Source organism: Cimex lectularius, unplaced genomic scaffold (assembly GCF_000648675.2).
Source record: "Cimex lectularius strain Harlan isolate CLEC.00 unplaced genomic scaffold, Clec_2.1 scaffold8, whole genome shotgun sequence".
Lineage (NCBI taxonomy): Eukaryota > Metazoa > Arthropoda > Insecta > Hemiptera > Cimicidae > Cimex > Cimex lectularius.
In genome coordinates, this window is record NW_019392656.1 from 1,005,284 (window position 1) to 1,028,770 (window position 23,487).

The following is a 23,487-nucleotide window of genomic DNA, read 5'->3' on the forward strand; positions in this document are numbered from 1 at the left end:
CATTCCTCGGTGCAACAAAATTAATGAGTGAATGGCCGTAAGAGGTAAAATTGTACATTATGTAAATCTCTCTTGATAATATTTCAACTACACTTGACAAATTGTTGATCAAGTGGAAGAACTGGAGTAATAAAATTCAATTCATGAGTCATTTAATTACATAATATTTTGATAATAAAAAGTAATCAAAATCATAAATTAAAAAAAAAAAATCAACATAGTCGAACAATTTTGAGATAAATGTTTTATATTGATATAATGCAATGCGGAAATATTTAAAAAAAATTTATTAGTGTGTTACTATTGTCATTTGCACATTTTGGTGTCTGTGATTCGATTATATCATGATCAACTTGAACATTCTACATGAAAAATATAATGATGGTAATAAAATTACATTTTTTTTATTATACCTAAAATTCCGTTTTTTATTGCTTATAGTACTTTTTTTTATTTTGCTCTCTTGTTTCGTTTATATAGCTTATTTTAAAGTTTACGAGCTTAATTCTTACGACAAACGATTCAGGATGTACTGTAAGCAAGTGTGCCCAGCAAATTTTTATTTGCTTGCTTTGTATCTTTATAATAATGCCATCTGGCCGTTCGTCAGTGCTCATTAATCTCGTGCTTAGCACGAAATGGGCGTATTATCAGCAGACGATAAGGTCACAAGGGACAAAACACAGACACAAGCCACCAGCGTACAGCTCAAGCAGTCTTTTCAGACACCCCAGATCGCAATGTTAATAAGATTTGGGATTTTTCTCGCATACGTGAGCTGCGCGATCGGCACCGACCAGTAAGTTTTTCACGTGTTTATCAAACAATAAAAATTCCCCTGATTCTTTTTTTAAATTAATTTATTTATAAAATATTTACAAATTATTAAATATGTTTTAATCAGGTATAAGTGAGCTATTTTATTTGTCTTATTTCATGCTTATTTTCCTTGTTGCTTGTTTAAAATGGAAAAAGTTATTAATTAAACAAAAGAAATCATTTCATTTTATGTTTATTAATTTTAGACCCACAATATTCACGAAAGAAGGACATGTGACGATACTCGGTGGCAAGGATGGCAACATATCATTCTTCACAGAAGGGACGGGAACTTTTATTATTAACGGAAATAATTTATTTAATATAATCACCCTTGTATGGACATTTAATTTTAATTATTAAAAGTTGTTACAAATATTTTGCATAAGTTTAAATTGATTGCAGACGGATGAAGTGAAGTTGCAGATTATGAATGTGAATTCCAAAGAGGAATTAGATGCGACGTACAAACTTAAAGAGTCCATTGAGAGAAATAGTATCAAGATAAATTACTTTGCACAATTTTTGACTTCAGGCCAAAATGGAACCAAAGTACCTTTCCTCACAACTAAGGTGAATTATTTATTCCTAAATAATCTTAAATAAATTTATCATCCTTATTAGTAAATACAATACTTTTTCTTTAGTTTATGGATGAACTGAAAAGAAAGACTTTTACATTGGACAAAAAGGTAATTATAATGAACATAGACAAGTACTAAATATACATCGTAGTATATAAGCGTCTCATTTTTTAGATATTTTTTCTTGATTCATCTTTCCGAAGGGTTGACCAAGCTTTGGAAACAAACGAGTGCCAAAACAACCCCTGTTCACATGGCGGAACATGCTATGACGCTTACAAAAGGGCCCAGTGCGTATGCCCAACCAACTGGAAGGTAAATATATACAATATACTATGGAAAAGCAAGTAGAATTGATTTTGTAAGAACCACCTCACGTAACGTGACATTCAGATTCACAGTTAAAAAAAAAAAATCCCCAATTAATAGTTCAGATGGGTGAAATATATTCGAGGATTTTTTGTCATGACAAATAGAGTAATTTTATAAAATATTTCAGGGACAATTTTGTGATGTTGATGTTGACGAATGTTCAGCGTTCAATGGAACAGACCTCGGCTGCCAAAATGGGGCGACTTGTGTAAATACGGTCGGTTCGTACAAATGCAACTGCATAGACGGCTGGCACGGTCTCCATTGTCTTACAAGAGAATTTGACTGCTCTCGAACAAAATCGGAGGAGCTGTGTGGTCATGGGACATGCGTTCAGGTTGGACATGACTACTCGTGCATTTGCGACCAGGTAAATGGATAAAATTGACTCTTCACTCATTGAACTAAACAAAAAAAAAAACTTCTTTAGGGTTGGACTGTGCCTTACAGCCCAATCGGCGGGAGCAATATGTTTCTGGGCTGCACAGAAGATATCAATGAGTGCAATTCAACTGTCCTGCCTTGCTCTCACGATCCCCTGGTAACTTGTATAAACACTCCTGGAAGCTTTCAATGCGGATCATGTCCATTAGGTAACACATTAGCCAGTACAAACCAACACAGTAAATTGTCCGACAAAATTGTTTCTTAGGTTATGTTGGTAACGGACACCAATGTGCTGATATAGACGAATGCCAAACTGACAATGGTGGGTGTAGCACTGATCCGTTTGTCCAGTGTATCAATATAAGAGTGAGTTAGTTAAACATTATGATTATTGTGCTTATTTAAATAAATTATACAATTCTCTATCTGATGATTTTATTTATGATATAAACAATATTTCAGGGAAGTAGCACCTGTTTGGCTTGCCCTCCTGGTTATTCAGGAGATGGTAGAAGTTGTGAATACTCAAAAGACCTCTTTAGGTTCGAAAACGGAAGCTGTCACCATCTAGCTTATCGTAGTTTTAATGCTGGTAGATAAGGAGAATTTAAATTCATTCATGTCTGTAAATAATCACTTGCAAACTAAAAAATAATACTTTGTGTTGTCACAGATCTTAATACGGTTGTTTGCCAATGCCCGAGTGGATATGTTGGGACGGGTATGGGGGTGAATGGTTGTGTCGAAGACAGTTCTGCGGTAGATGGCTGCAGTTCGATGCCTTGTAAGAATGGTGGGAGATGTAGGCCAGAACCTGTCGGGGGAAATTACACATGCTTCTGCAAACCTCAATTTTCCGGTAATACCATAATAATTAAACAATATAAGACATTTTAATTGTTTTTTTAAATATTGTTTAAAGGGAAAAACTGTGAACTAAAACACACTTCATGCACGACAAATCCTTGCCAAAATGGTGGAACCTGTGAAGCAACAAATTATTTTCAGAGTGGTTTTTGGTGTCGATGTCCTGCCGGGTATTCAGGGTTATTCTGCGAACAAATAAACAACGGTATGAAGTAATTATATGAATAGAGTCAAGAATTGTTTTTAAATACTTCTTATTTCAGATTGCTTGGGGACATTTAATACTCCTGATGGGAATTTTTCTTGGAGTTTGTCTTTCGAAGACAAACAAAACAAAGGGACTTATAAAGCCTGCAGTTGGTCAATTCAAACTGACGAATATAAAGCTGTGAAAGTAACATTTTCGGAATTCACTTTCCCAGGAGCTACACCACCTTGTACAGACCCGTTATCCGAAGCTATTCGGCTTAAGGTTATATTTATTAAATTCACTAATTTCGTGGTCCATTTGACCAATTAATACATTACAATTAATTAAGGTTTTTAGTTGAGATGAAAAAAAGTTAATGGCACGACTGGGATTCGAACCCACGATCTTCGGCTAGATACGCCGCTGCTCTACCACTTGAGCTATCGTGACCTCGATCCACTCGGACATCAACTTCCTATCTCAACCCCATCTTATGAGTTTTCCCTCCTTTTGCCATTTTCCAAATGTCGTGTAATCGGTTTGGATTCTCGACGACAATTGAAATGGCGACGGAGAGCTTTAGTGAAGTGTNAGTGGTAGAGCAGCGGCGTATCTAGCCGAAGATCGTGGGTTCGAATCCCGCTCGTGCCATTAACTTTTTTTCATCTCAACTAAAAACTTTAATTAATTGTTATATTTATTTGATTAATCAAGTTATATACATATGACAGTGGTCACGTTTGAAATATTGATTGAGAATAGAAATAAATGTAAATTGATTGATTAACAGTATGATATTACTGAACATATTGAAGTCATCTTTAGCCCTTGTATGTCAACTAATCTATGAGTGTTTTGGCTAAAATAATAAACATTCGTGAATTTACTACCCTTTTATTTAACATAAAATTTAGAACAGTAAGACCGTTAAGCGATAGGGCTCGCAAACCTGATGATGAGGTTTCAGCAACAAATGAAAGAACCAATTGTCACTATTGACCGGTATGTGGACATCAAAGACACGGATGAGACAGTCTTTACCCGTGTTCCCACAGAGGTCCAGGATGTCTGGAACGTCCACGTCAGCATCTGGTCCGCTTCCTGTAATTCATGAGCCCCATCACTTAGTTACACTTTTCAACCTAAAACATATTTATTGCATTACGATGAGTAACCAGCTAGCAAGGATTTATTCCTTCACATCAAATACCAACCCACAATGAAACAGTACACAAATTCTGATTTAATTTAATTAACATTTCCCTTTCTTGTTGGAAGGTCTTGGTGGGCTGTCCTTCAGGCATCATTCCAAAAATGACAAATCAAGCCTTCTCCATATATGGGTGTTGTTCCTAACGACACAAACCTCCTTGCAAAACCCCTCCTTTAAAAATACTATATTTTGGGAGGGAATTGTGTGTGATTACAATATTCAAAATAGAAGGAAGATTTAGAAAAAGGCTTGTTGAAACTTGAAAGTGTTAGATTACAAACATGTTCGGCTAGATGCATACCTCAAATGACACTGTTTTATGGAGAAAAACATGAAGATCCTGATGTTCTGCATTTATCAGTGTTTATATCACTTTATTGCAGGTTTTTGATGGAATGTTCAGAGATTCTAACGTAATCGGCGTATACTGTGGCAATACTGAATCCCCAAAAACAATTATTTCCACCGAGAACACAATGAGGTTTGATGTTGAAGGGCATATTCTCTCTTCTCCGACTTCCTTCGCCCTTACCTGGACAACTGTAGATCGGAGTAAAATGATGTTTTGTTTGTGTATATCTGTGTATGTGTGCGTATATATTAAAATATTAAATTTTGTTATAGAATGTGGTTATAACATGAAGGTTAATACTCACGGTACAATTTCCTCTCCGGGTTTCCCCGGAAAATATCCAAAACGTTCTAAATGCGTTTGGTCATTAACTGCTCCACGGGGGAAAAGAATAGAATTTCGTTTCCTACATTTAGATATAGGGAAAAACACGAGTTGTGATACTGTTTTTATAAAGGTTAGTTTTAAACGAAATACTTTGACTTTTCTTCAGCAGTTGCCTTCGTGTTGTAGATCAGCACTGGAACAGGGAGTTCTTCGATTGTGCTAAGAGAAATTTGTAATTCCTCAAGCCCTGGTACTATTGTAACTCCAGAACATAAGGCCCGAATAGAGTTCCATCCAGGCACGATTGACATGGGCATTGGTTTCGAGTTGGCTTACAGTGTTATAAATGGAATTGTCGGTTGTGGAGATATATTGACGGCAAGGTCTGGGTTCATATTGCCACCGAAATTGAGCGATGATTTATTTGCAAGACAAATCTGTGAATGGCAAATACAAGCGCCTTTGGGAGAAAAAATCAAGATTCTCTTTGAAAAGTTGTCACTAGCAGTTACGGAAATTTGCAGTGATAAGTTAAAGGTAATTAACAAATTGTCTGTTACATTTCACACCGTACAATATTGTGCATATCGTAAAACTGCATATGGGATTTGTACAATCAATGTATAAGCACAATTTTTAAAGGTATATGATGGCCCAGATACACAGTCCAAACTTGTCGGACAGTGGTGTAGAAACGAACAGCCTCCACCTTTTATATCTACATCCAATACACTCACAATAGTTTATCAACACAAGTTTTATAATAGCATGGGTTTATTTCGTATAGATTATTATATAGGTAAACATCAAGAATATTGTATGGCTCAAGTTGTAGATTTTCTCAATGAATTAATTCTTTCATTTTAAATAGTATGCGAAAATACTTTTACGGAAAAATCTGGAGTCATTATGTCTCCAAACTATCCGAACGGATACCCGCCGAATACAAATTGCTATTACACGATCGAAAGACCTCCTATGACTGTCATAGTGGTTTCTATTTTAGACATGGACATACAGTTTGATGAATCTTGTGGTTTAGATTCACTCACAGTAAGTGTATTACCCGGTGAATCATTATCAGCAAACATGAAAACATGTTTTTTTGTTAGATTTATGATGGAAATTCGGACAAATACAAAGTGATTGGAAAATACTGTGGAAATAACAGCGTAGATACATTGACGTCAACGCGCAATATGGTTTATCTCAAATTTTCTGCCGATAGCGATTCGCTACAAGGAAAAGGATTTTACATAAATTACACCACGATTAATGTCAGTAAGTATTTTTGGTCAATTTAACGCCATAAATCAGATCCTTCAAATTTACGTTGACAGCATTTTTGTATTATTTCGATTATAACTATTACACTTTTAAAAATTTATTTTTTGATGTTTTCTACATAGAATCTGTTCACAGATTGTGGTGGGATTTTAACTGACCAGGCTGGAACCATTGAAATAGATAAAGTACTTGCCGAAAAAGAATGCTCATGGATCATAATCGCCAAACCCAACCACATTATACATCTAGACTGGCAATATTTTGTATCCCTGGAAATACATGGATGCTCAGATAATTATATTGCTATATATGATAACGTAACTGCAATGGGTAAAAGGTAATTGTTTTTAATATCGAATAAATTACAAATCACAACAAATTTGGCTTGTTCTCCTTTATTTATAATTTATTTCTTAAGATTTTGTGAAGAAAAACCACCTCCTTTCACATCGTCGTCCAACGAAGTGATGATAACTCTTTTTATGTCACACGTTTACTCAGTTGAATTTAAAGTCTTATTTACAACAGAAAACGACTTGTGTAAACTATATTTTTTATTCAACTCAAGTATAAATTAAAATAAATTATTTTAAGAAGTATAAATTTCAGCTTGTGTTAGAAATTTCTTGGCTTCATCAGGAACGATAATTACACCAAATTATCCTGCTTACTATGGTCCTGGACTGCAATGTCGTTGGACAATCAGAGTGAATGAAAGGAAACAAATAAGGCTGAACGTGAAGGATTTTGACGTCGAATTCAGTCATGGTTGCAATCGCGATTATTTAGAAATAAGGTTTTTTTTGTCATTATAATTATTAAACAAACATATTGGAGTAATTAATTATTTTCAAAACAGGAACGGTGGAACTGAAACTTCTCCTGTAATAGGACGTTTTTGTGGCAAAACAATACCAAGGGAAATTATATCTCATTCGAATAAACTCTATTTATCTTTCATTTCTGATAAAACAGTGGGAGGAAATGGCTTAAAGATTTTGTGGGATGAAGGATCAACTGGTTATTTTTTCACTTTTTTTAAATTTGAAATTTCAATTCTTAAATATTTGATATTGTTTGTATTAATACGTAATGTTAAAATAATGCTGTTAAATTCTTTGACAGGATGTGGAGGAAAGATGAATTCTTCGTCAGGGAGTATCATTTCTCCTAATTATCCAAGTCCTTATGACAACAATTTAAATTGCTTTTGGAAAATAACTGTTCCCATTGGAAATCAAATCCAGTTGACAATAATCGATTTGGATTTGGAAATGTTGCAAAACTGCGTGGACTATATAGAAATATTCGATGGGAAAAACAACCAAGCTCCATCCTTGGGTCAGTTTTGCAGTAAAGCAGATATAAAAACCATCACTTCAAAGAGCAATACCATTTTTTTGGCATTTCACACTGATTCGTTAGACACGGGGACTGGTTTCCACCTTTCGTACATTACCAGTGAGTAAGAATTATACATAACAAATTATCATAATATGTTTATTTAAATTAAAAAAACAAAAAAACAATTTACTTGTTAAAGTAATATATTTATATTATTGGACAAATAAATTATAAGAAATGGGGAATTTTTTAAAAAGAACAATTGTGAATATATGAAGGACTTATAACACGGATTTATGTGCAATAAAAATCCTCAAATATGCCATAAAAATAATATCTTATATGGTAATATTGTTTTGTTATTTTATTCTGTAGGGAGTAACTAAAATTTATGTTTTATCAATTAATTAACGTTTATGTAAGGTATTGGTTGAGATAAAAAGGTGTCATGTGCGGGATTCGAACCCATGACCTTCAGCTAAATACACCGCTCTACCAAGGCAAAAAGGTGGGAAAATTCAAAAGGTGGGTTGAGGTGGGAAGATGGTGTCCGAGTGGATCGAAGTCACGATAGCGCAAGTGGTAGAGCAGCGCAGATTTAGCCGAAGCTTGTGGGTTCAAATCCCACTCGTGTTACTGACTTTTTTATCTCAACCAATACCTTACATAAGCATTAATTAATTGAAAAAAGTTAATTGGTCAATCGGACCACAAACTCTAATGGATTTATGTTTTATCTTGATCCACTCTATTCCACATACCGACACAACCAAAAACACATCTGTCGAATAGAGTGTATCATGATAAAAAATCAAATATGCCATATAATTTGCACTAAAAATATTAAAATACACAGGATGAATGTAGAGACATCAGTCAACTAATAATTAACTATATTTTTTTAAGTCATCACATTTTTTTGGTTTATTACATATTCATTTTGAAAGGAAATATAACACAAAAATTTCAGGCCCAAAAAATCATATAGTTTAAACTATTATACCAAATAAATGATTAGGCTTAATTAAGTTCATGATATGAATTAAAATGATCAATGAATTACAATGCAAAGTTAGTTTCTTTAAAACTACTGCGATTATGGCTCAAAAAATATTCGTACCTTCGCAATGTTAACAGATTCACTAATTTTCGTGGTCCGCTTGACCAATTAATATCTTTCAATTAATTAAGGTTTTTTAGTTGAGATAAAAAAGTCAGCGTCACGAGTGGGATTCTAACCCACGATCTTCGGCTAGATTCACCGCTGCTCTACCACTTGAGCTATCGTGACTTCGATCCACACGGCATTTTAAAAATGGCAAAAAGGAGGGAAAATTCAAAAGGTGGGTTGAGATGGGAAGTTAGTGTCCGAGTGGATCGAAGTCATGATAGCTGAAGTGGTTAGAGCAGTGGCGTATCTAGCCGAAGGTCGCGGGTTTGAATCCCACTCGTGACTGATGTTTTTATCTCAACTAAAAAACCTTAATTAATTGAAAAATGTTAACAGAGTTAATGAGAACATAAAATAATTGGATCGTAAATTCCCTTTCTAATTATTGTTTACATTTAAGATTTCATCAATTCACCCCAATTCAGTCAATCTGGTATTTTTGTCAGGGATGTTTTTTTAATTTCTTTTGTAACAATTCCCGCAACGTTGAGGATTCTGTTTTGCGGTGAAAGAAAATTCCAGCCGGCTATTTTAGAACAAGTCGAAGTTCCTATTTTTGTGTTTCAAATAAGGCAGCTTGTACCAGATTGACTGAATTGGGGTTAATTTCCTCAACCCGACTACTTCAGGAAAAATAACTCCTGTCTTGCCTAGTCTGATTTCAGACATCTAATGTACCCATATTACTCATATTGCTTAATTTATCCACAAATTTATATTTATACAGAACTTTTAATACAGAAAAAAGTTAAAAGTTATGTTTTCAGAATCAATTAGATCAATTAGATTTGAGATGTGTGCCATGTAGAAGTGACATTCTGTCAGAAATTATTTGTCTCCAAGCACTCAACTAGTTATACCTTTAGTCTAGTCATAACTCTAGTCATACAATAATTTTTCCTATTGGTTAAATTTATCAGAAAGCTTTGAAATAAAACATTCTACTCTTTTTAAGACTGCTGTTTCATTTCCCATGCATTCTGCTGTATATTCAGGAAAAATTATAAATCTAGTTATGTTATTTGACTGATTTCAGTTTGCAACCGGACGATAACTGGTTTCAAAGGTTCAATCGAATCACCAGATTTTCCATTGTCAAACGGAAATCTACATAACTGCCAGTGGATTATTCAGGCTCCCTTGGGAAATAGAATACAAATCACTGTGTCACACTTCATAATGGGTAGGAGTAATGTACCACAAAATGTATGGTTCAACCATTTTTACGACCGCGCCTGTAAATTGGGTTATCTTGAGGTGATGAAAACAGTCGTTTAATTCAAAATACTTTTAAACGCCTTGTATAATATTTTTTTCAATTCAGATAAAAGAACAAGACAAAACTGGCCTAGTTTCACAGCTTTTGGATAAACTTTGTGTCTCAAATACCAAGCCTGAAATCACCTCTAACCAAGATCGTGTTTTCATTAATTATAAAACTTCAACCTTTGGAATCAGCAGTGCTTTTCGACTTGACTGGGAGGTTTACGGTAAGTGCATTGATTATTTAATCTGCTCCAGATCTGTGATATTGCTTTTTAGGCTGTGGAGGATATTTCAAGAACAAAGTTTATGGTGAATTTTCTTCTCCCGGATACCCAAATAATTACAACCATTCAGTAGTATGCGAATGGTACATTGAAGAGCCAGCAGGACGCCTGATTGTGTTTAGTATCAATGATATCCATCTGGAAACAACTTCCAATTGCTATCATGATCATTTGGATGTGAGTATGCAATTAACTATATTTAAAGATGTTTGAATAAAAAACAACAGCCAATAGAACATTAGTTCAAGTATCTATTAAAAACTATACATAAACTTTAATGTTTTCTATATTTAAATAAATTTATCAACATTTTGATTAGATTTATAACGGAATTGATGATACAGCACCTAAACTGGCCTCATTGTGTCACCTTCTTCCGAATAGCAAATCTTACACCATTTCTACAAGTGGTAATTATGCTTTTGTAAGATTTGAAAGTGATTATTCAGTAACAGCCAAAGGCTTTCGTGCCATGTTCATAGCCCGCATTGGTGGTAAGTACCAAAAACCATCTTAAAATTTGAATAAAATTTTAAATTGTGTATTATGAATTATTAGGCTGTGGAGGAAACCATCGAGGGTTCTCGGGTCAAGTGTACTCTCTGAACTACCCTCAAAATTACAATGCAAACATTAGCTGTACTTACAGATTATTTGTCATGGAATCGATGAGCATTAACCTGACATTTACCGATTTCAGCATTATGTCCGATGAGAACTGCACTAATGCATATGTTGAGGTATGTTAATAAACAAGTATGTACATTGACTCTTCCGAACTAAATTAATTTCACATTTAGGTAAGAAATGAGGATAAAAGTTTTGGACACTTCTGTGGAAATAAACTCCCACCGACGATAATTTCGAGCAAAATGTTAATAATAACGCATAAAACCAACCATTGGACGTCAAAAGGATTTGCAGCGACTTACACACTTGTAAGATAATTTTAAGCTATGCTATTGAACGACGACGTTAAATAAATAGCAACTAATTTCTTTATAGATTTGTGGTGGCACACTTAAACCACTTGACAATTTATCCAAAGGTACCTTGTCGACTAAGAATATTCCTCATCTGGAGTCGAGAAGAAACTGCACATGGACAATTATGTCTGATGATCTCAGTAATAAAATAGTTTTAAGCGAAGTACTGACTCTCTAAAAAAATAATTTTTTTTTACGTGTTAGGTGGAAAAGTGACTCTGATGTTTACATCGCTACACCTTGAACCGTACCCAAATTCAAAATCCAAAGCATTTATCGCCATTTATAGTGGTTACGATACATCTGTTCCTCCATTCAGAAACATAACTGGAAATAAGATACCATTGTCAATAATTGTTCCAAGTTCCATAGCGACAATTATCTATCGCTACAAATATGGAACATCATTCAGTTTGGACTATTCTCACCTTAACAATGGTCCGTAATAATATTCAGTTAAACTGTTTCTTGATGGGATCTTTTTCAGAAGTAAGGACTCGTCTTTTGCTTATTTTCAGCATGTGGAGTAACATTAAATTCTGAAGAAGGGACTATAAACTCACCAAATTATCCTCACAATTATCCTGCCGATGTAGAATGCAAATGGAATATTAAGCTTAGCCCAGGTAACTGTGTGTCATTACATTGAATCTATTGATATGGTCTGAAGTAGTGAAAAAAAGTGCAAAAGGAAAACGCTAACTGGGAAAATTTCAGGAAACAAACTTTTCCTTAAATTCAATGAGTTCAATATTACAAGCAGTGAATACTGCAATGAAGACTTCTTGGAAATACGAGAAAATAATTTGAGTGGGAAAAAAATCGGTTTGTTCTGCGGCAACACTTTGCCCCGTAACATTCAGAGCAATACATCACTCTGGATTCTCTTTCGAAGCTCAGTAAACGGGACTGGCAAAGGGTTTTCAATGGATTATTTATTAGGTAACCGAATCCCTCAAAACCAATTATATCTATATTTTTTATTTTATTGTCATTTTATAATTCTAGTGAGTGGAGGCGTCTTAGAAGGCCCGGCTGGGTCCATTGCAAGCCCTAATTATCCAAGTTTACACAGCATATCTAAGAACATTTTCTTATGGACTATTTCAGTTTCATCAGGCTCGGTGATCCGCATAACAATTGTGGATTATTCGATTTCACAATTGTATTACGATGATTGTGAAGAGAGTGGTGGCTTAATGGTAAATTTTTATAATTACAAAACAATTTACATATTCTCCTTAATGATGATATTCATTGCTTATGCAAACAATGTTGTTTGATCTGTATACTGTATTTCTGTAGGGAAATAATTTTTTTTCTAATCATCCAAGGAGTCTCCAGTTATTAACGACCGTTTCACACCTCACATTGTTTATTCATTTCTTGCCATTACAATTTTTTTCACAATTTTACTTTTAAAATACCTTTATAACTTAGAAAAAAAAAATTTCTTCACAATTTTACTCTTAAAATACCTTTATCACACTAAACTTTTCTACTTGTTCTAAAAAACAAAAAATTTTTTTTTATAAATATAAGATAGCACTCCGGTAGGAAGTCTGGGGATCTTTCTGGTAAAGTTTCTGGTGAATAGGATCTAAAACTTTCTCATACCCAAACGTTCAATCATTACCTAGTCTAATGTGTGGGTTTCAGAGAAAACCCTCCCTCATTCACTCTAATAAATACATTCATACTTTATGTTCAATTAAAATTTACATTTGCAATGAGTATAAAATACTAACCTAGATTGGTGGGCTTATGGTGTACTTGATATTCCACCGCAGACCCACCCACTCATACACTACTGTCACTCTAATAAATACATTCACTCAAGCGGTAACCACTCATTCTATATGTACAGCTAAGAATGTGGAGCCGCTGGCGCATTTAATATTACGACAGTGCCTCCGCTCATTTATTCTTCAAGAAACACCTTGCTTAATACTAACCTAAATCGGTGGGTCTGTGGAGTACTCGATATTCCATCTACTACCTACCCATACACACACACACACACACACACACACACACACACACACACACACACACACACACACACATTTGTTCCAATAAATACACACTGCAGGAAGGGGAAAAACCTCGTGTGGAAACTTTAAAGGTGACCATATGCATCTATTTGCTAAAGATATTCCATTCATTTTTTGTTGCCGTCATTGTTGTGTGGTAAAACCTCTTTCAGACTCGAGGAAAGGCCACATTTTGTTCTGTATATTGTCATAACCTCAATGTAAAACTTACAGTAATTACCCTCTGTTGGTTGTTTTTGAAAGAAACTCACCTGAAATTGTTTCCTCGATCCATACACAAATTTGAACAACTGAACACTTACATTTTTAAGATTTACGATGGACCCAACAGTGAATCACCAGTTTTAAAAGCCATTTGTACCATTGAATCACCATTTACGACGAGAAGTAATATCGCCTTCATAAAGATGAGAAATATTTTACCAAGCAAGTTCTTCCTTTCGTGGGAAGAAATTGGAAAAGTTTCAGTAAACAATGGTAATAATTTTATTAGAATTTACTTATAAGATTCTATAGGTAATTAATTAAATTATTAAGAACTAATTATTGTGGTTCCTAGATAGTTGTAACTCGACGATATTCATAACTGGAAACCAAGGTGGAAATAGTACTTATAATGTGACCAGTCCTGGCTATCCAAATCTATACCCTCACAACCTTCATTGTACATGGTTTATAAAAACAGACATTGAGAACCATATAGTTATATCTTTTAAAAAGGTTGATTTATGGAATGTTTATGTATGTCATGACATAGTCAAAGTCTTTGATGGTAAGTGCTTTGGCTAAATATTGACATTGGATTTTCTGCTTGTCACAAAAATTTGACTCTTGTGTTATTAACAGTGGAGACAAATACGGAATTAGCGTCCATTTGCAGACACACTGACATTGTTAATGTCACTGGTGGTCGTACAGTTAAAATAACATTCGATACTGACAGTTACGGAAATAAGAAAGGATTTTTAGCTATGGCGAAAGTTGGTATGATGAGAAGAAGCACGTTTCTATTCTCTTCAATGCTTCTCCTTTGTTTATGTTTACAGAATGCGGAGGCAGTATTAGTGAACCGGATGGAATTATAAAACTGCCTGCAGTGCGGGGGCGCGCCCATTTTGATTGTCAGTGGAACATAACAGTCAAACAGGGGCAAACAATTAAAATAGAATTCAGAAAATTTGATTATTTTTCACCCAGTCTTTCTTGCAATAGTTCTTATGTGATGGTAATCAAATGTAACCCCATGATAGACAAGTTTTACCCTGGATATTAATATTTTAATTATATAACAGTTGAGAAATGGTGGGTATCCTGACTCTCCGTATCTTGGACAGGGTAAGTACTGCGGTAAACAGAATCCTCCTGTTCTGGAAACAACTAGCAACAGGGTTAAAATATATTTCAAGCGGGAAGCAGATGAGGTATTTGCAATCCTATATGTTGAAATGTATTTTTACTAAATGTTCACACTTGCAGGAGATTGAAATATATTATGAAGCGATTTCCCCGAATTGTAAACAGGATTTTTATCTGTCACGCCAAGGTCTGCAATCAATAAACATAAGCAATCCGAACAAGGCGTATATCTGTACCTGGGTCATTCTCACCGATTCTGATGACAGCCTTCATTTCCAATTAGTCAAGTTGACGTTTGATTCTAATAGAAAGTAAATATTACATTTTGCATTTTTTTTTTTCATTCAATTTTGCTATATGGCTTCATTTCAGTTGTGAGAATCAATATTTGGAAATTCGCGAAGGTGGTTCAGAGCGAGGGCATTTAATAAAGAAAGTTTGCAGAAAACTGTTGTCTTTTTTCAACACGGAAGGGAATGCTTTGTTCATCAAATATTTTTCAGATGTGCCAGATTCTACAGCCAACTTTAGTGCGATAGTTTCTTTGTGTAAGTCTTACTATGAGTTGTTTTAGTAAGTTTTGTCATGAAATTTAAAATGTCAACTGGTGTAAATAAATGAATTTTAGCCAAATGCGGTGGTACCTTACTCGGATATTACGCGACAATTAAGTCCCCCGGATTTCCAAAAAGTTACGAACCCAACACAAAATGCGAATGGATCTTCCGCAATGATTTAGATATGGGTTACATTGTAATGTTTGATACGTTCAAAATTGCTAATGAGCATAAAAACTGTGAGAACACAACTTCATCCGATGACACTTTTATTATTATGAATGTAGAAACAGGTAAATTTTTTTTCTGATTTAAATGATATTTACGCATTTTTATTTTTTAAATTACATTAATTATTATTGTAGTAATATTATATACAAAGTTTCTATGAAAATCGTGGGTGTAAGGTCAAATCGTCAGATCAATAATGTATATGTAGCAAAATAACAGTATGTTTTGTAGATGACTGTTTTGATTTAAACTTTTTTTGGATGGTTGATTAGTAAGTAGATGAGGAAAAAAAAGAAAAAATGTTTTAAGTATGTAAACATTTTGTCAAATTTATGGGCTAAGGGCAGAAAAATTAAAATAATTACATTATCACTTACTACTAATTGAGATTTTCAGACAAGTTTATGAGGTTGGAACATGTTATGCTATAACTTCGCTGTATTTTTTTTTTTTTTTTTCTGTAGGTAAGAACAGATACATAACAAGCATAACACTATTTATCTATAGCTGATTTTATTAATAATAGTTTATATTAAATATATTAAGAATTATATTAACACATTTCAACCGTCAGATATAACTTTGAACTGAAAATCTCAATTAGTAGTCATAATTGTTAATGTAATAAAATTAAACGTTCTGTATAATTAGAACAGGATGTTTTAATTATACATTCCGGACATTATGCTCCTTAGCCTGCTTTAAGGATGTCGGTAAATTAGTAGTTTTTCTTTTATCTCATGACTGAGCCCAACTTTAAAAAAAAAAAAAAATAATAATAATAATAATAATAAGCATATATACAGATTTGATTTGAAATGAATTGCAATTCTGATTCCTTTTATTCCTAATCTATAATTTCAGGAGAAAACTCATCTTATTGCGGAAATGTCCAGCATAAACATAGTTTCAAGACAGATTCTTCAGATATGAATATAGTTTTCATCGCAAAAGAAAATAAGCTGAACATCAAGGATTTGCGGTTTTCCTTTGTTGTATACAGAAACCAAAGGAAAGGTATCATCGATGTTAGTACAAAGACAGGAACAGTTTATCAGCTTTGATCATTTATAGCTTGCGGAGATTTTCTTCAGTTTAAAAGTGGAGACATTTCCAGCCCAGGCTACCCAAACAGCATCAATTTTCACACTTGCGAATGGTCGATTACGGCTTCACCAGGAAAAATAGTAACAGTTAAAATTATGGATTTGGACTTGCCTACCTCTAAAAACAATTACGTTTCTGTACGTATAACTAAACAGATTGATGTATTTTCTTGTTTAATTAACAGAAACAATCGCTCCCCCCAATCGATTCATGAGATTATGTTTTACAAATTTCAGTTTTACAGCAGATATAATCTACTAATTGCTAAATTAAATGGGTCACAATCAAACGACACTATTGTAGAATCACCTGGAAACTTTATGGAAATAGTTTTATCCTGTCCAAGATGTCGAGGATACCGTGGATTCAGTGCATCATACACCACAACAAAACAAGAATGTTAGTAGAAATCAGAAATAAAGATCATATTAAGTTTTTATTAAAAAGTTTTAGACCACATTTTTCGTTCAAGCTGTGGAAATATGTTATTAAGTATTAAATCAAAATAAAATCACTGTTCATCTCAGAATCTGTGAGTGCTTTATAAAGTTGGATAAAATAAAATCCAACCATCATTCAAATGTTTGCAAATTAAAAGAGGTTTTGACAATAGATAAATTTCATTAATTTGTATTTCAGTATGCAGTGGAACACTTGCTGATAACAACGGAAGTATGGTGTTTTACTATCCCGATTTACCCGTTCTTGATTGTAAATGGACATTTCCTGAGGTTAAAGGAAGAACCGTTACACTCGTAATGTCTGGGAATATTGAGATGGTTGACGGAGATTGCATCAAAAGCACTCCACAAATACAAATATCCTTACGTATGTAGGTGTTGCGTTAAACGTAGACGTAGAAGTATGACTTGATTTATTATATTTCAGCCTCTATCCATAACTATTTATATTGCGTAAGTGCTGAACAACACAGTTACAGACTAGTTTTACCCGGTGTAGAAATGGATATAAAGGTGATTGTTTAAATGATTGAGTAGGTGAGAGTGAAACTAATGGAATAAATCAACAGGTTCTCGGAGCCCAATCAAACGCAAACGCAACGCTAAATTTCACATTAAATTGGAATTCCAATCAATGTGGAAGTAACGGCAATTTGAACGATTATTCGGATGTGTTGCTCAGTCCTGGTTACCCGAACAATTACAGCCCTAATTTGGATTGTGTTTGGTTGTACCAAATAAATTACCGATCAGTTAAGAAGGCAAGCATTACACTTTAAATTTTATTCTGATTGAGTTCATTAAATATTAACATTTATTAAATCCATTATATTTAGTGGTCTGATTGACCAAATTACTTCTTTCAATTATTTAATCTTTTTATGTAAGGCTTTGGTTGAAATGAAAAAGTTAGAGCAGGATACGAACCCACGACCTTTAGCTCAATACACCGCTGCCCTAACCACTTGAGCTATCGTGACTTCTGAAGTGGAATGACGTTATGATAGCTTAAGTGGTACCCATGAGCCAAAGGTCATGGGTTCGTATCCCGCTCGTGACACTAACTTTTTCATTTCAACCAAAATCTTACGTAAAAAGACTATTTAATTAACATATATTATTGTTTAACGTATTTTTTTAATTACAGATCAAATTTAATAATTTCTCTTTAGAAAACGACTGCAATAACGATTTCCTTGAAATCATGAGTGGGGAAGATTACTTTGAAACAAATTTGGGAAAGAATAAATATTGTGGAACAATTGTCCCAGCGGATTTAATAATGGGTCGATATTACGTTTGGTTTTATTTTCACAGCGATTCCACAAACGAATTTCAAGGATTTAATATTTCCATAGATACAATTTCAAATGGTAAATGTTGGGTCAACGTTGAATAGACACTGTTGAGCATAACAATTATGCCATTTCCTAGGTTGTGGTGGTCTTCACACTAGCAATCAGGGAGTTATCATGTCTCCCAATTACCTGAAACAATATAAAAATAATACTGAATGTGAATGGGTCATCCACACCCATGAAGGTAACCACATTGAAATTAAGTTGAAAGGAAGGATGCAGATTGAAAAAAGCGACAACTGCACCAAAGACTATCTCGAGGTGAAATTATTGACAACGATTTATTTTAGTCTAAAATGCTTATTTTGATTGACTTGTTTTAGTTTTTTGATGGCGTTAATCATACGTGGGTGTCTATTGCGAAAAAATGTGGCTCGGACTTTGGTCCTACTGTCTACTCGACTTCAAACAAAATGAAAATTTTATTTAGAACTAACGATATAATTACTGGAAATGGATTTTTGGTATATATTATTACCTTAATTACCTTTGGTGAATATTTGTGGACACATCAACTGCAAACTGATATTTGTGTTCCAGCTGGATTGGCAAGTCATTTGTGGTGGGATGTTTGAGGCGGGTAAAACGCTTAGTCATATTTATTCTCCAGGATATCCTGATAAATATTTAGGACCACTTACTTGCAACTATACCATATCCGCTGAAGGGAAAATGATAAAGGGGCGTTTTGTCGACTTTCAATTAGAAGACGGTAATGTCAATAACAATGAAATTGTTAGTTTTCAAATTTCTATTATTTTTTTTTTTTTTTTTTTTTTTTTTTTTTTTTTTTTTTTTTTTTTTTGTAGAAATGCAGTTAGAGTGTCACTTTGATTACGTAGAGATTATCACCTCTTCATTTTCTTTCAAAGAAATTGTTACCAAAAAAAGCAAAAAGTACTGCGGTACGACGGCCCCTGAAGAATTTCAGTCTTTTGGTTCTTTCACATTAACATTTGTTGTCAACGATTATGATGATTATAAAGGCTTTGACTTGGAATATTTCGTTGAAGGTGGTGCAAAATTTTTCTCTCGAATACATATTCATGTTTTATACTTGCGTTATAAATTATAGATTGTGGTGGTGAGATAAAAGAACCAACAGAAATAAATTATGAAACAACAACATCAGTGCCGACAAACTGTAGCTGGTATATAACGGCACCAAAAAACAGAATTGTCATAATTAGGTAATAATAATTACAAAGAACAAAAGTTGTATTATGACTTGTTTTTATTGATATTCTAATTCATTTCAATTGATTATATAGAAAAGTAGTTATGACATGATTTTTCAGTGTGGGCCTTAACTACATAAATTGTTTCATCAGTGCATTGGTAATATATGATGGTGGTATTTCTAATAACAATGCCACAGTTCTCAAAACATTGTGCAGGGTTGGAGCATATTTGCCCTATCGTATCACTTCAACATCAAATGAAGCTTCAATAAATTTATACTCTCTCGCTCCTTCGAAGAGAACGCAATTTTCCTTTGTGGTATGGTTTGGTTATGGTGAGTTTTGGTATTCGATGTCAAAAAGTTTGGCATTTTAAAACCTTACTTACATTTTAGAATGTGGGGGAACAATCACGTTGAACAAAACTGAACGGATTTCATTTTCAATACCTAAAGACGACAGAGCAGCTTTTAGTTGTTTGTGGGTAGTGAAAGCTCGTGAGGGAGAAAAGATATTGATGAAAGTCAACAGTGTCTCTACTACAATTCCTTGTTCAATTGAATTGCTTGTAATTACAAATCTAATATTCAGTTCCACTTACATTTATTTATTTCTAATACTTTTATTGCAACAGGTGAAAGACGGTGGTCCAGATGACGAACAAATATATTTTGACTGTCTTCTGGCTGAATTGCATTTCTCATCGACTGGAAGTAAGATTGCATTCGAGGCATTTTCATTTATTTTATCAAATGCTTCATTCAGCATAGATTTGGAAATTCACAATTGTAATAAAATTTAATTTGATTTATGCAATACCTGTCAGTATTAAAACTTGTTTTTGATTCTGTGACTTTAGCACCTTGTGGTCAATCAGTATTAACCGTGACGGAGGATCCAGAGGTTCTGACTTCGCCCAACTTTCCACAGCCTTACCCGACAAATGTACATTGTTTATGGAAGTTTTACAGTTCCAAAAGTAAAATCAGTCTTCATTTCGATCATGTGGATATGTGCGAAGATGAGAAATGCATTGATTATTTGGAAGTGATTGACGTATGTCTTTAGAAAACATATTTTCTAATTTATTGTTTATGGGACAATTTACAATTTTATTTTAAACCATTGATTATCATCCCTTTTATGAAATATATTTAATAGCATTACAATTTTTTAAGGTTTATAGATTTATCCCGTATAAGACCAGGTTGTCTGGCAAAAAAAATGGCTTCGATTTTGTAGCCCGATCTGGTGTCAATATGAGGTTTGCCAGCGGAGGACGTGTGTCGCAAAACCGAGGGTTCAGACTCACTTACAGAACTCAGTGTAAGTTTCAAAATATATTATTTCTTAACTTGTTTAACTATTTCCAAATTAATAGCGTGTACTCACAACTACACAAGCAACTATGGGAATATTAAAGAGTTTAATTTGTTAAAATGTCGTCTGGTAATACAGCCGAAGGAAACCAACAGAACTATTTCAATATATTTCCAATCTGTCAATTTACAATTTAAAAATGACTGCGGCTCCGCTTCATTGAAGGTTTAGAACGAAACATAGTTGCTACACTGTGAATTCTCATTAATTTAATGTTTGTCTTTATGTTTAAGATATACGACGGACTAGAGCTAACCGATAACAATTTAATGTCAGTAATATGCAAAAGATCATTGCCAAATCCTATATTTTCAACAGGACCATCACTGACGATGGATTTCGTGTCGAAGTTAGAAGGAGAATTTGAGTTTACATATACGACTACAGACAAAGGTTGAACATGTCGATGTCATTGTTTTTTCACTTATTTAAATTGTTTGATTTTGAAGGTCGAGGCTGCGGAGGGACGCTGATGGGAACACGAGGAGTTTTCACGAGTCCATTCTATCCCAGCAACCCGGGCCAAGACGTAACTTGTGTGTGGGATATTGAAGGGCCTTACAATTCTGTAGTGGTTTTAGAATTTAAAAGTATGTTGAATAGAACAACAACCATCATGACAATAAAAATATTGAATAAAACATTTTCTGTCTAGAATTCGATTTGGGCAGCATGGAATCGTGTTCCTACAACTTTGTCGAGGTGTACGATGTTGAAAAATCAGGTCATAAAAACAAAATTATGACTTACTGTGCTGAGGTTGGTAGTTTGAAATGATACTAATTTGACAGGATGATTTTTACATGATGGTCAATGAACCTCTGATTTGGATGTTACCATTCATTTTTGTCTGCCTATCCTCGCTGGTTTGGCCTGTCAGATGTGTTTGGGCATTTTGATCTTGGATCCAAACCCAACATTGCGTTTGGCAAAGGATGAATGCATATGACAGACCAAACTAATGATGATCGGCAGACCAAATTTCAAATTTTAAAACGCATGCGTTTTTTAATATTTTTTTTATTTTTTTAGGATAAGCCATCAACAATTAAGGGAAATTATGCAAAGATGAAGGTTGTCTTCACATCAACATTGCATAATCAGGGTAGTGGATTCTTTGCCTCGTTTAAAAGTGTTATTCCCCCCAGTGTAATGAAGCTTTCTTCAGCTCTGAGGAATGCCAAACAATCAGAAGAAACTGCAGTCTCTGTTTAATTTCAAAATTTCGTACAAAGTAAACTTGAAAAAAAAGTTCTCTGTGTTAAGTATGTTTTATACTGTGTATCATGTAAATATATTAAATAAGAAATACAATAAAATATGACATAATAATGACTGAAAGGCATGTAGTTTAGTTTCTGTAATTATGTTATAACTTATGACACTAATTGTTAATTTTTTTCATGAACACTAGTCATTAATGTATAGGTCTGTTCTGAATAAATAATGTTATGGGTATATTATTATCAGAAATAGTTATTCCTATTTTATAGGCAAGCATACAATTTTTTTTTTCTTTATGATTTGTACGTTAGCCATAGAGCAGTAATGTTGGTTGTAAAACATATTTTTTCATGGGGAAAGAGAGCATGAAAAAACCAGAGTTGATGGTGGGTTCTACAAGCCAAGAACTTAACATGTTAACCACTCAGCTACCACGGAACCCAAAATTTAAATTGTACAGGTATGTGAATAGATTTAGCAGTGTAGGAATGAAAAATAGGAGAACAATATTTAAGCATTGATCTTACTAATGATATGTAAATGGTCAAAACATTAGGGTTGAGTTCAGTGGAGTAATGAGATAAGAAGCCTAGCGTTTTTAAACTGGAGGATTTAATACGGCATTTAATAGGAATGAACCATTTTGGTTGAGCATTTTTAGAATGGAAGTTTGGTCAATGATGAAAATGTTAAATAAGAATGGAGAGAGAAGCGCACCTTGAGGAACACCAACATTATATAATCCAGTAAGAGGGTCCAAACTTTAAAAAACACCTTTTAATGAAATTAACTATGCTTAAGTCAATTAAGAATATACGGCAGGATTTGACCCTGCTGGAACTGGATATTTGAGTGTGGGGGAACACAGTGGCTGAGAGGTTATAGCATCCAGGCCCAAGTGATATTATTAATAGAGAAAATGAAGATATGCAGTTTTAGTCCTGTAAAAAAATAATCAAATAGCACTTGATAATATTAAGAAACAGGTCGTTATCTAAAAATCAATGGTATCCAAGTCCAATAGGAATGAAAAATTTTAAGTTATCCGTAAAGAGAAGAGGTGATATGGGTTGATGGTCTGCGAGTCGAACTCATGCTGAACCCGCATTGGGTGTAGTGTAGATGAACC

At 33.9% G+C, this 23,487-nt stretch overlaps 1 protein-coding gene and 2 long non-coding RNA genes across 6 annotated transcripts; 1 reads left to right on the plus strand and 2 right to left on the minus strand.

Annotated features, from left to right (window-relative positions):
• The first annotated feature begins 623 nt into the window (after positions 1-623).
• On the plus strand, positions 624-22,597 carry LOC106669684 (cubilin-like). The gene is made up of 64 exons (XM_014399327.2): positions 624-799; positions 1,026-1,155; positions 1,225-1,392; positions 1,467-1,511; positions 1,578-1,718; positions 1,903-2,145; positions 2,206-2,368; positions 2,428-2,528; positions 2,625-2,754; positions 2,836-3,021; positions 3,085-3,234; positions 3,293-3,501; positions 4,816-4,984; positions 5,057-5,241; positions 5,298-5,648; positions 5,754-5,910; positions 5,983-6,164; positions 6,224-6,392; positions 6,534-6,735; positions 6,817-6,938; positions 7,008-7,194; positions 7,258-7,418; positions 7,524-7,859; positions 9,950-10,170; positions 10,238-10,403; positions 10,456-10,640; positions 10,783-10,957; positions 11,022-11,203; positions 11,264-11,401; positions 11,469-11,589; positions 11,654-11,887; positions 11,968-12,075; positions 12,167-12,391; positions 12,458-12,651; positions 13,815-13,980; positions 14,063-14,275; positions 14,350-14,487; positions 14,550-14,728; positions 14,796-14,924; positions 14,980-15,170; positions 15,232-15,407; positions 15,488-15,709; positions 16,512-16,664; positions 16,722-16,891; positions 16,991-17,153; positions 17,394-17,582; positions 17,643-17,728; positions 17,785-17,976; positions 18,363-18,588; positions 18,650-18,834; positions 18,897-19,037; positions 19,114-19,285; positions 19,383-19,586; positions 19,649-19,763; positions 19,872-20,089; positions 20,150-20,322; positions 20,389-20,542; positions 20,614-20,810; positions 20,933-21,080; positions 21,136-21,299; positions 21,368-21,527; positions 21,584-21,724; positions 21,790-21,893; positions 22,167-22,597. The coding sequence occupies exons 1-64, from the start codon at positions 639-641 to the stop codon at positions 22,347-22,349; spliced, it is 11,049 nt and encodes a 3,682-aa protein (XP_014254813.1). The 5' UTR covers positions 624-638; the 3' UTR covers positions 22,350-22,597.
• On the minus strand, positions 4,098-4,826 carry LOC106669686. 4 transcript variants are annotated; one of them, XR_001340969.2, is made up of 3 exons: positions 4,734-4,826; positions 4,438-4,571; positions 4,098-4,361 (listed from the first exon to the last, which is right to left on the minus strand). It is a non-coding gene; the product is annotated as an uncharacterized LOC106669686 (long non-coding RNA). The 4 variants fall into 4 exon arrangements; XR_001340968.2 differs by having other exon boundaries at positions 4,438-4,603; XR_001340967.2 differs by having other exon boundaries at positions 4,438-4,614.
• LOC106669687 lies at positions 4,924-5,351 on the minus strand. Its single transcript, XR_001340971.2, has 3 exons — positions 5,262-5,351; positions 5,089-5,190; positions 4,924-5,011 (listed from the first exon to the last, which is right to left on the minus strand). It is a non-coding gene; the product is annotated as an uncharacterized LOC106669687 (long non-coding RNA).
• Positions 22,598-23,487: the final 890 nt, after the last annotated feature.